Here is a 13,197-nt window from a genome sequence, read left to right as displayed (position 1 = left end):
CTACAACCTATCCCCACCCAAGCTGCTTTTCCCCATGACAAGGCAGACATACCTCCAGAACACCACCCAGGCAAAAGAGTTAGGAGGAGGAGACAAGTAGCAAGGGGATGGATAGAGCACCCACCCACCGACACCACCACCACCCAATTTTAATGGACTTTTTGAAATGATGGATTGATTAATTGATTGTTGATGTTATTAACTGCCCTCTGGATTTTTACATGAAAAGTGATATTTTGAAGGCCCCCCAGGTTCAAAAGCAGTTTGCTGCATGCAGAGGAGGGTATGATGAGCTAGTCACTCCGTTCTTTGGATCCAACCCAAATCACAGAAACCTAGGAAGCTGGACAAGAAAACTCGCAACAAGAACAGTGGCCCCTTTACCTCCTGCCATGGTTAGGGCTGCATCGAGCGCAGGGCGCACCTGCTTTCCCAGCTGTTCCTGGACTTTGTTGCCAAGGAGTGGCCCAACATCTGTCGGGAAAGGAGACGGAGGAAATAAGCAGGCCCAAATGTCTGTTTACCACAATTGTGCATCCTTTAAATGTCACATAACTTAAGAAAAACTCCAAGCCATATTTTTCTCGAACTTAAACCAAAATCCTAGTTTGGCATTTAAAAATATGTCATTGTTTGCATTAAGGAATGACAAAACAGTGGGTTTTAATATTAAACCAATTCACTTTGACAATGTATGGAAAATGTTAAGAGTGTTGTCATTTGATTGCACAGTATTAAGTTTCAGTACTATTAGTAAACATGACACAGTTTGGAGGTGGGGGATCATTTGGTATTTAATGCCTCAGTTTGGGCTCATTTTATTTATTTATTTATTTATTACATTTTTATACCACCCAATAGCCAAAGCTCTCTGGGCGGTTCACAAAAATTAAAAACATAATAAAACAACCAACAGGTTAAAAGCACAAATACAAAATACAGTATAAAAAGCACAACCAGGATAAAAACCACATAGCAAAATTGATATAAAATTAAAATACAGAGTTAAAACAGTAAAATTTAAATTTGTTAAAATTAAGTGTTAAAATACTGAGAGAATAAAAAGGTCTTCAGCTGGCAATGAAAGGAGTACAGTGTAGGCGCCAGGCGGACCTCTCTGGGGAGCTCATTCCACAACTGGGGTGCCACAGCAGAGAAGGCCCTCCTCCTCCTAGTAGCCACCTGCCTCACTTCCTTTGGCAGGGGCTCACGGAGAAGGGCCCCTGTAGATGATCTTAAGGTTCGGGTAGGTACATATGGGAGGAGGTGTTCCTTCAAATAACCTGGTCCCAAAACCGTTTAGGGCTTTAAATGTCAATACCAGCACTTTGAATCGGGCCCACACCTGGACTGGCAGCCAATGAAGTTGTAAAAGGACTGGAGTAATGTGGTCTCGCCGGCCAGTCCCTGTTAGTAAATGGGCTGCCCTGTTTTGTACCAGCTGAAGCTTCCGGACCATTTTCAAAGGCAGCCCCACATATAACGCATTGCAGTAATCAAAATGAGAGGTTATCAGAGCATGGATAACTGTAGCTAGGCTATCTCTGTCCAGATAAGGGCGTAGTTGGTATATCAACCTAAGCTGAAAAAAGGTGCTCTTTGCCACTGAGTTCACCTGTGCCTCAAGTGACAGTTCTGGATCCAAGAGCACCCCCAAACTACGGACCCGATCCTTTAGGGAGAGTGCAACCCCGTCCAGAACAGGGCAAACATCACTTCGCCGGACAGATGAACCACCCGCTAACAGTACCTCCATCTTGTCTGGATTGAGTCTCAGTTTGTTAGCCCTCATCCAGTCCATTACCATGCCCAAGCACTGGTTCAGAACAGTCACTGCCTCACCAGGGTTTGATGAAAAGGAAAGGTAGAGCTGGGTATTATCCGCATATTGATGACACCTTAGGCCACATCTCCGGATAACCTCCCCCAGCGGCTTCATGTATATGTTAAACAGCATAGGGGATAAGATAGAGCCCTGCGGAACCCCATGGCTTAGGAGCCACGGCACAGAGCAATAATTCCCCAGCACCACCTTCTGGAATCGGCCATCCAAGTAGGAGCGGAACCACTGCAACGCAGTACCTCCAACTCCCAGCTAAAAGTTAAAAGACTAAGGGGCTGTCTCTATGTGGGGAAAGCCCCACGGTGGCTGTGGATCTGTGCCATGTCAGTTAGACAACGCGAGTGCAGGTCCACGACCACTATGGGGCTCCCCCATCATGCTGCAATTTGGAAAAGTCGGAGGTTTACCCTGATTTTTTCAAATGGAGTGACATCAATATAGCACTTCCGCTGACATCATTCTGGGGCCAATCTAGGGTCAACCCAGGGGTGGTGCCTGGTGGGAAATGACCAGCAATTGGTCAGCTTTTACCAGGAAGGGGATGGCAGAAAGAGAGGCTGCTGAGAGAACCTTTGAATGGTCAGTGGCGGAGTAAAGAGCCCGCCTCCCCCCCTCTCCACCTTCTTTCTCTTTGCGTTCAGGTGCTCAGCGCCTTCGTAAATTGCCCCTTCATCTTCTCTCTGGGGCGGGTGGTGAGTAAGGGTGGGGGGCAACACTCTGCAGCAGCTCTCAGGAGCGCAGTCCCTTCCCTTTCGCTTTTTGCCACCCAGAAACCCTGCGGGGTTTGAGAGGGAGACGGCGCCAACTCCGTAGAATGGATAGTAAAATGCTAAAATACTGGCAAAATAAAAGGGTCTTCCCCTGACGTGAACCGTGGAGCATTAACCTGGGTTTATTTTGTAGTCTGCTATTCAATATTTCAATATTTTCATTATAAATTTTACTTAGCGTTTATACAGAACATTTCAGGTATGTCAGGTATGCTAGGTTCTATAATTGCAAACGGGGAGCAGAGATTGAGAGGACAGTGGCTTGCCTCAGGAAAGTCTTATGTATTCAAAGAAAATGCTGATCAATATACTTACTATTAAGATCAGAAAGTGCTTTTTTCTTGGTGGTGTTATAGTGACTCACCAAATAATCAATTTGCTAAAAAAAATAAAAATATATTTTATTAAAGATGACAGTTAGTCACATATAGGAATATACCAATACATCTAAGCAGCAACTTATTCCCCATTTTGGGACAAGGAACTACCAGTACCAATGTGTACAGGTAGCTACGCTCCAGTTATACTAATCGTCTCACTTCTTTTCCCTCCTATTTCAACAGTCTTGGTTACCCAGCTGGGAGCGCATTCCTGTTGGTTCTGCTGGAACTCTCAGCAGCATTCAGTGCCATGGATTATGTTATCTTTCTGGACTGCCTAGCTGAGATGGGGTTGCACACAATTTTGTGGTGGTTTGGGGCCCACTGGTCCCAAAAAGTGAGGATGGGTGGGGAACTACCATTCAACCATACAAAACACATTTGTATAGTCTTGCCACTGGAGCAAGAGAGAAGAACAACCCACTTCTGGGAGCTGTCTCTAAATGCACAGAAAACCCTGGGGCAGGTCCGCAGTGTCGCTGCATCAATTAGACGTTGCATCTGCCATCTATCCTTGCTCCGGAGTCAGAGTGGAGCCATGGTGGAGTGGATGGCGACCCATGATTGGTCGCTGTCAGCCTCGGCAGAGGTGGGCCTGGCAAGCCTAATGGCTGACGGGAAGCCCGCACTGCCTCCTTGCATCAAGATTACTCGCCACCACCCTGCACCAGCGATACTGTGGGATTTGGCAGTGAAGCAGCAACAAGTCAATGGAGCCCCCTGGACAGGGATGAATAAATCTATCAATTGGGAGTTTTCCTCAATTTTTATTTTTCCATCTTAGGTTCATTCTATTCCATTTTCACATCAGTTTGCAACTCTCTTTTTTTTTTAAAGCACAAAAATATGTTTTGCACTAAATAAATGCATTTTTGTATGCAGGTTTGTATAATATATGCAAGTTTTGCAAACAGTTTTTTATATAATGCTGATTTGAATATTTTTTCACTAATATATGCATTTTTATATGCAACAGACAGATTGAAGGTCCTTTGACCCTCAGACAACCCCTTCCACCTGAGTTTGGATGACATGAGAAACCATGGTTGTGTGGAGCTGGAATTATGAGGTTAAAAACAGCTCTAAACCATGGGCTTGGAAGCTTATAATACTATGGGGTTAGCACAAACCATTGCTCAGCATGATGTCTGAACTGAGCCATTTTGTTAAGTTCATCACTGCTATGTCTACTTAATGACTATGACAGAAAAAGGAGGAGGAGGAGGAGGCTCCTTACCCCAGGAGTATCATTCAGGAAAATTCTCAGGTCTTTGAAATTACTGTTCATCAGCTTCCTTGCTCCTCTGACTTGACTTGTGAGGTGCTGGTTAGCGGCATAAGCAAAAAGCACACCAACACTATGAACGAAGAGCGGAGATTTTATTTTACTATCAACAAATCTATCACGATCTGGTTTTCAAACCAGAGTAAAACTGGTCAACATGAACAACAGGCTCTGATGCTGAACCTGAAAATGCCTCCCCCTAGACTTTTAAATCACAATCCACTGCTAAACACTAGGTGGAGTCAGAGAACCAGATGGGACAGAGTAAGTTAGCATCGATGTTGATTACTTAACTAGAGGTGTGTGTGTGTGTGCTAGAGAACAGTTTTAAGGTCAGACTATTGTATCTTTCAGATTACAAAGAATGCATATCCTAAAGACTAGCAAGTTAAGAGAGTGGGAAAGGCATCAGTGGGTTCTCATAGGCCCTCTTACCATCCTCAGTCAAGGTGACACTTCTCAATAGTTTTGTACTATATTCAGAATGCTGGTTCATCATGCACATATACAGATTTATTCATCATACTTTTCAAGACATGTTTAAGGATGCATTTTATCACAATTTGGGAACACTTTTGCCCAAAAGGAAAATTCAGTTTGACACGTATATATGTAAACAGTTCTTACATGGCAACTAAATTAGATGAAATAATATGACGTGCTTAGCTAATAGGAAGAACTAATCTTATTCCTCACAAGAAAAAAGAATGTGAGGACGTAAAAAGTGGACTTGTAGTGGCCTGAAAATGTGGTTAGTGATTTCTTCGTAAGATTTGGAATGTAAAGAAGTGTGTGTGTTAGGGCTAACTGAACAGGTTTATTCCAAGATTGTGTCATGCCTTTAACTAAGAGCTCCATATACCAGTGTTTTATCACACTTTCGACCTGCTTTGTTTGCCGTTTTGCAGCGTGGTACAAACATGACATCATGCCTGTCCTGCAGACATCTTGCCTATTCCCCTTCATTTTCTGTGATTTTTTAGTGCAGGGAAAGTCCTTTCCCCCCCCCCTTCCACGTGAGATAAACCCGCTCTTCCGTTCCTGTGTATTGCCACCCTCATGCTATATTGCAGAATCTCCCTTCTTGGGGTGTCTGCGTTGAAGGGCGGTCTTGCTGATGAACAAGGAGGGCTCTGCGGTTCTCCTTCAGTCTGTACAACAACCAGGAAGGGATGGAGCATTTGAGTAACCAAGGAAGAAAAGCACAACTTGCAGTAATCAGGGGGTGCGGGGTGGGGGAGGGTTAGGGTAACACTAGGCCGTTCCTGTCTGGCTGGATCGTGTTCATTTAATCTGTTCAGAGAGAAGATGCTGTTGCTGCTGAAAACAAGGCAGAGAGGAGAGTTGCTATCAACCTGGGGCAGAATCCTGCTTCCAGGAATGCGCAGGCAGGCTCTTGCCCGGGCATGGGGAAGTTTGAAGCGAGGCAAGAGCTGGCTGGTGGGCTGCGCCCTTGCACATTGGCTGGGGGCGGGGGCAGGGGGGGGAGAAAGAGAGAGAAAGGTGAGTGAGGCCGCCATCCGGTACACAGGTGCCCGGGAGTCAGTCCAATTCAACTCTATGGGTCTTACTACTGAGTAGGCATGTCTAGGTTTCCTGTATTGAAAGGCAGTGCCCTGAACAGGATACGGCAGCAGTGGCTTGCAATTTCCCCCTTTTTCTCTCTCTGAGTATATACTCTTTTAAAAAACCACACACATGCGCACACACACACACACACACACACACACGCACGCCAGAGATCAAAGGAACTCAACTGCTCAACCGTGAAGGGAGAGAGGGAGAGGGAGAGGGAGAGAGGGTGCCCAAATGCCCCACGTAGATGGGAGAAAGAGCGCTTAATCAATCAAATACTGAATTGCTAAAACAGTAGACAACAAAACCAGGGCGAGGTGGGGGGAAGGTGCCCACCTCCATCGCAAGGTGCATCAACCACAAGAACCAACGAGCTGGGGTGGGGGGGAGCAGAAGGGGCAGGGTGAAAAGAAATGTTGCTGGTACAGTGGCAATCCCAGGAAGCATGAGCCAGCCTGGATGAAAAGGGAGACAAGGCTGACACAGCGCAACAATGCACAGATGTGAAAGTGACCAGTGCTTGACACACTAATGAAACAGAGGTCGAAATCACGGGTGCATACCAGGGGGGAAAAGTAGGTGTGATGGAGCTCTGAAAGCGGGTAATAGTGCCCATGGAAGGAAGGTAAGAGAACAATCAATTTCCCCCTCCTCTATCTGACACAGTGGAGCATGGCTCCTTGGGCAGGGCATGGTGGGATCTACACTCCTGTCCAAAATTACAGTAAGTTCCTGCCCCTGGAAAATTTAGTGTGGTTGTGTGCCTTTGTACGGACTCTTATCTATTCAGAGTTTAGCATTTTACATCCTCCCAGATCCCCTGCTTAGCTCTGGTGGCTTAAGATTTTTACACCTGCCTCACAGTGGTTCATGGATACGCCTTCTTGTTCAGACACATACATCTCTGGATATCATTTGCTGGAGGTAGAAACAATGGGGTGGTCTGTTACCTTTCTGCCCTGCGTACAGGTTTCTGACTTCTAAAAACAAGATTGGTGTAAACAAGAAAGGACTCTTATGTAGGATTGTCTCTGAGCAGACCACTCTCACAATTGGCACTTTGGCACCAGAGATTGGGGCTTAGATGGGATGATTTGTGGGGGGGGGGGGTTTATACTCCAAGCCCCCATTATTTTCCTGATATTTACAAAGGTAGAAATATTTCCCAACATTGATTTTTCAGGTCTGTATTTTTTATTTTATTTAACTATCTACTTTTGGCAGTGTGTAAAAAGAAAAACATTTCCCAATAGTCAGCCAGATGAAAAGTGTATTTCCTATTCAAATGACTAGAATTACAGTAACAACTTTGTTCTTTGGAAGATATTGTTTCAATCTTTGTGCTCAAAATACAAAAGGCCAGTAGCTCAATGTACCACAAAAGGTTTTTTTTTGGGGGGGGGGGTGTCTTCTAATGTGATAAATTCTAATCTCTAAAAAAAACACCTTCTCTCAAAAGACAGTCACCCTAGTGATCGCATTTGGGGGGGATATTAAGCCTAGCTCTCCTTTATGTTGAATGAGTAGAAAAACAGGAAACAATGTTGGCTCATTTTTCATTAATAAGGAGGTTTACTTTCTGAGATATGAAGATGGCATGCTATTTAAATATACCTTTGAGAAATCAACTTTCTTTTCAAGTACAAGATAATTTTGGCAGTGCTAATTACCGGGGGACTGAGAGCCTCCCTCTGCCCCAAATCAACCTTTTTTCTGCCACAGGTAGTGCATGATCTAGAAGTAAACCCATTTCCTCACAAGGATAGCCTCACAAAAGGATTACTAGTTACCTAACTGATATGCTTGCTTAATATCCAAGGGCTCTACTTTTCTGAGTTGGTTCCCCACCACCAGACATCAAAGGCTCCTGCTAGAACTTCCTTCCCCAACCTGGTGTACTCCAGATGTTTCAGACTAAAACTTCCAGCATTCCTGATCACTGGCCATGGTGAATGAGGCTGATGGTAGTAGACATCCACAACTTCTTAGGCATAGGGCATAGTTGGGGAAGGCTGTACTAGAACGTGGACATATACAAAAAATATTAGCATCTAAATAAACCATGGCGATTCCAAACCAGATTATCATAGAATCATAGAATAGCAGAGTTGGAAGGGGCCTACAAGGCCATCGAGTCCAACCCCCTGCTCAATGCAGGAATCCACCCTAAAGCAGCCCTGACAGATGCTTGTCCAGCTGCCTCTTGACTGCCTCTAGTGTGGGAGAGCCCACAACCTCCCTAGGTAACTGATTCCATTGTCGTACTGCTCTAACAGTCAGGAAGTTTTTCCTGATGTCCAGCTGGAATCTGGCTTCCTTTAACTTGAGCCCGTTATTCCGTGTCCTGCACTCTGGGAGGATCGAGAAGAGATCCTGGCCCTCCTCTGTGTGACAACCTTTCAAGTATTTGAAGAGTGCTATCATGTCTCCCCTCAATCTCCTCTTCTCCAGGCTAAACAGCCCAGTTCTTTCAGTCTCTCTTCCTAGGGGTTTGTTTCCAGACCCCTGATCATCCTGGTTGCCCTCCTCTGAACACGCTCCAGCTTGTCTGCGTCCTTCTTGAAGTGTGGTGCCCAGAACTGGACGCAATACTCAAGATGAAGCCTAACCAGGATCTACAGCTGGGAAGACTGCCAGAACATGACTCCCTCCCACTTCTACTATCACTATGAGGCCTTATACATCCACACTCGAAACTTTTATTCACTTCCATACAAGTCAATGGGCACTACTTTTTTCTTTGTGTTAAAGCAAAGGGTTACTATAGGGAATGATGTTGGTGTGTGTGTGTGTGAGTGAGTGAGAGAGAGAGAGAGAGAGAGAGAGAGAGATCCCTGCCTCCAAAACACTGGTAAGTTCAGTGTTGAGGCAGAAGTCATTACAGCAGAGTGCTCCTGACTGCAGTTATTCCACTCTCACCCACACAGGTCAATGAAAAGCACAGGGGAGAGAAAGCAAACAATTAAGAGACAGGTGAGCTCTCCTTGGCTCCCACTGGACTGAAATAGAATAAGCTAGTTACCCCCAGTTTGGTAAATAGTTCCAGTTCACTGCAAAACCAATCCAGACAACTCTTCGAAGCAGTCCCAGCAAAGCAAGAAAGATGTTCATTTGAGGCTTTCCTAGGGAGCTACTTTGTAGCACAGCCCATGGGAATACTGGGGGTGTGAGCCAATACCCACCTCTTACCCCAAGCGTCTCCCATGGGGGTAGACCTATGACCCCACCCTGAGTCTTCCCAGGGACAAAGCAGGCCTCTAGCAAAGCCATACAGATCCAATTCTTTCCAGTTTTAGTCCAGCATTCTAGCCACTACTAAGTCACACTGATTATCAATATAAATAGGGGTCCTGACTCAGAAGTAGACTGATTCACTCTATTGCTCTCTTCTTCCCTAGAATTGCAGTGTTCCACTGACATAACTTTGAAAGCAAGATGTCATACTTAGGATCTCTTAACAGTTAAGGTATAAGTAATCTCTCTTCAGTGATCTCAGGTAGGCACTCTTGCATAAGAACATAAGAAGTGTCTGGCTAGATCAAATCAAAGTCCACCTAGTTATTGAGACGGCTGTCAATGGCTACTATCATTATATTGCCATTGATACTATATGGCTATCAGTGGCTTTAGATTGCTACCAGTATGAGAGGCAGTGTGCATTTGAATACCAGTTGCTGGGGAACGTGAGTAAGGGGGTGCTATTACACTCATGTCCTGCTTGTAGACTTCGCAAAAGGCATCTGGTTGGCCACTGTGGGAACAGAATACTGGACTAGATAGGCTTTTGCTCTGCTCAAGCACTCTTTTCTTATATTCTTACCCAGTACTGAGTAGGCTGCTACACTACCCAACAAAAAAATGCCCTATGATTCACAAGTGGATTACAATCTACTTTGCCCACCCCTGCCCTCATGGATTGCAAATTCAAACCAATCAGTACCATCAAGTACAAAGCATTACATATTTCTACACCAGGCCAAATGTACATGCCTTTGGAGTGCACAGAAAATTATTGTGTCACGCAACAGAACAATGATGAGGCCGGGGTTTCTGAGCACTACTAATTTATAAAGAAATGCAGGATAATGTTTTACAGGGTCCATTTTCAACAGCAAAACAGATAAATTAGAACTGAAATTGGATGCAGCTCTTTGTTCATGAAAGCTACGAGATACAAAATTAAGGTCTTGATAGATTTATTTTAGAGAGAAAGAACAAGCACACATAAAGGAACATTTTTAGAAAATAATAAAACTTTGAACACCAAATTCCAGAACAATATCTTAGAGCCAAACTACATGATGAGCAGCCTCACAAGGTGCATCTTCTGCTAGACTGAACCACAATACGCTTTAGGTGGGGATTGAAAGTTTTGACTGCTTCCTCACATGAAAAATGAAGCACATATATAATTAACCATGTTAGAACCGTGTTCTTCATACACTAGTTCTGTAAGTGCACACTGAGAATGTATTCAAACATTCATTTCCCCATCTACTGTCTGTCTTAAGTGGAACATGCAGATACTAAATACATCCCATGAAGCTCCTACTGATGGTAGCTTTGCTCAAACTCTTTCAGTATAATTATGCAGTGAACTGTGGACATCAGCTGACGTGGCTCTATAATATATATATTTTTACCTCCTTTAACCTTGTGCACCTTACTTGCAGTCTAATAAAAACTCCATAAATAATACACCAGGCTTAACCCACCTTGTCTACATGGCAAAGCAAAATTTACACTTTCCCGAACTTGGCTATACTTGCCTGATTATTAAAGCAGCGACAAAAAGAACTGTGGCAAAGCAGCCCCTCTGACAGTCAGCATTTTTCTTCTGTCTTTGGTGCATTTCCCCACCGCAGTTCTCACAGCAACGACACATGCAGAAGCAAAACCCCACTAGAGGCAGCAGCAGAACAAAGAGTATTCCCAGAGCAGCAGCGACTATAAAACCGATTTCATAGTAAACCGCCTGTAATTTGGATAGAAGCAACAGCAAAATTATAGTTATAGTTGAGATTCATGTTACTGATGCCGGTTCAAAACCAAACTACCATTTTTGTTAACTTCCAAACTATGCGCTGGAGTAACATTAATGTGAAGTGTGCCCAGAGCGAAGAGGCGCATTCTATGGCTATGAGGGGACAAAGACATTTCTCTGTCAGAACTTCTTCCACTGTCTTTCTTAATTGACTTAGAAGAAAGTAGTAAACAAGGTTGTGTGTATTCTGCACTAAAGAAAAAGCTAACTTTTGCAACAGTTATGAATTAAGCAAATTACCATAATTTCTCTTATTTTGCTTAGTTTACAGTACAATCTATGCATGTTTTCCCAGAAGTAAGTCTCATTGTGTTCAACGTAACACTCCTAGGTAAGTGTGCACAGCATTACAGCCTTTTTTCTGTTTCTGCTAGTTGTGGCAAGACAATGTGTAGCCCCAATCCTTAACCAGTAGAAATCCTATTCTGCAACCCTTCTGGCTTCTAATGGGGGCTGGTTCCTCATCATATTTGATATTCCTTCAACAAACTGTCTCTTTTTTGGATCAACATCCCACCCAATCACACACACACACAGAGAACTGAGCAGTTAAATAATCAAAAGTTAAGGGGGAATTTGTTCCAGAAAGGAAGAGGGCTGCAGTTATGTCAAAAGCTACATTTTAGCTTTTGATATTATTATGATGTTCCAAATAATAATGTCACATTTGCAATAATCGATGCATTTCAAAAAAAAATTACATATACCTGAACCAGTGTGGGTGTTGCTGCCTCTGTAGTTTCTCCCATACCAACCCAGGTTTAAAACACATCCACCCACATAGTTCAATCAGATGACATTGGAGGAAAGGAAAGGAACCTCTCGTGCAAGCACTGAGTCATTACTGACTCTTGGAGGGACGCCAGCTTTCGCTGACATTTTCATGGCAGGCCTTATAGCGGGGTGGTTTGCCGTTGCCTTCCCTGGCTGTTATTACCTTTCCCCCAGCTAACTGGGTACTCATTTTACCGACCTCGGGAGGATAGAAGGCTGAGTTGACCTGAGCCGGCTGCCTGAAACCAGCTTCCACTGGGATCGAACTCAGGCTGTGGGGAGAGTTTCGGCTGCAGAAACTGCTGCTTTACTGCTCTGCGCCACACGAGATGACATTAATATACTGCAAAAGCAATGCCTGGTTCCTCTGGAGGTCCTCTGCTTGTGTGGTGCATAAATGCAGCATCTGGATAAGCACATTTTATACACAGACCTGAGCCAGCATGGGAGTGACTGTAGAGGTAGCAAGAGCCATACTCAGTAAAGTGTAAATAAGTAGAGACAAAATGTGCATTCACAGTATCTCAAAGTACTACATTTTAAGAATTAGCAATTTGAAATATCTCCAGTAGAAAAATGCAACCATGAGGAATAACAACTGGATTCCTTGCAGCAAAACACTAGTGTGCACATCATGCACAAAGAAGGATGTCTAGGTGGAATTCAGGTCTTAGCTAGACCGAAGGTTTATCCTGGGATCGTCCCAGGGTCGTCCTTGCCTGCTCCCAGGATCCCCGGTGTGTCATTTACATGAACAAGGATGACCCTGGGACGATCCCGGGATAAACCTTAGGTCTAGCTAAGGCCTCAGTCTCACCAATGAAACTTATAAGAAGCATCTTAAAGACAGGGAAGACTTCATACAACATGTAGTTAACTTACGGAATTTGCCACCACAAGATGCAATGATGAATACTGGGTTAGATGGTTTGGAAAGGAGGATTTGACAGTCACAGAGCATGGGTCCATAAGTGGCTATTAACCATGATAGCCAAATAAATCCTCCAGATTCAGGAGCACAATACTCTGAATGCCCATTTCTGGGCATCAAGAAGGCTGTTCCTGCTTATACACTTCAAGGTTGCATCTGGCTGGCCAGATTTAGAAGCAGTACACTGGACTAAACAAACCCTTACATTCTTAACGCTGCACAGCTGTCGCCCCAAACAAGGTGAAATCATACCAGCAGCACAGCTGCATGCACACACAAACACAGCTAAACAAGTTTTCAGAATGCTACAAAGCAAGTAGATACTTGAAATTTTAAAATGCTTTCATGACCATTGGGTCGGTTGATGTAACTGGCTAACTTGGAAAACATGTAATTCATGGCAATTCTTTATATTACTTGACTTCTCATCTACTGCCATTACTTGTTGGGAATACGAGCCTACTACAAGTGCAGAAGGAGAATAGCCATTGGGCAGCTTCCTCCAGGGCCAGTTACAAGCCAGTTTCTCACCAGCTACAACTCATCATGCTCCAATTCTGCTTTCAGTGAATCTGCCTCAAATTCCCCCACTTCC

At 44.2% G+C, this 13,197-nt stretch overlaps 1 protein-coding gene across 2 annotated transcripts in view; it reads right to left on the bottom strand.

Moving 5' to 3' along the window:
* PROM1 (prominin 1) overlaps positions 1-13,197 on the bottom strand; it is a 93,673-nt gene that overhangs the window by 37,219 nt on the left and 43,257 nt on the right. The window contains exons 4-7 of one of the 2 annotated variants that reach the window (XM_063135433.1): positions 10,623-10,828; positions 4,231-4,351; positions 2,929-2,992; positions 385-474 (exon numbers count right to left, since the gene is read on the bottom strand). In XM_063135433.1, coding sequence (XP_062991503.1) covers positions 385-474; positions 2,929-2,992; positions 4,231-4,351; positions 10,623-10,828 — 481 coding nt within the window. Of the gene's footprint in view, positions 1-384; positions 475-2,928; positions 2,993-4,230; positions 4,352-10,622; positions 10,829-13,197 lie in introns of those variants that run through there. The other variant, XM_063135432.1, reaches the window with a different exon arrangement.

Source organism: Elgaria multicarinata, chromosome 10 (assembly GCF_023053635.1).
Source record: "Elgaria multicarinata webbii isolate HBS135686 ecotype San Diego chromosome 10, rElgMul1.1.pri, whole genome shotgun sequence".
In the NCBI taxonomy this organism is placed as follows: domain Eukaryota; kingdom Metazoa; phylum Chordata; class Lepidosauria; order Squamata; family Anguidae; genus Elgaria; species Elgaria multicarinata.
This window is presented reverse-complemented; position numbering and strand designations above follow the sequence as displayed.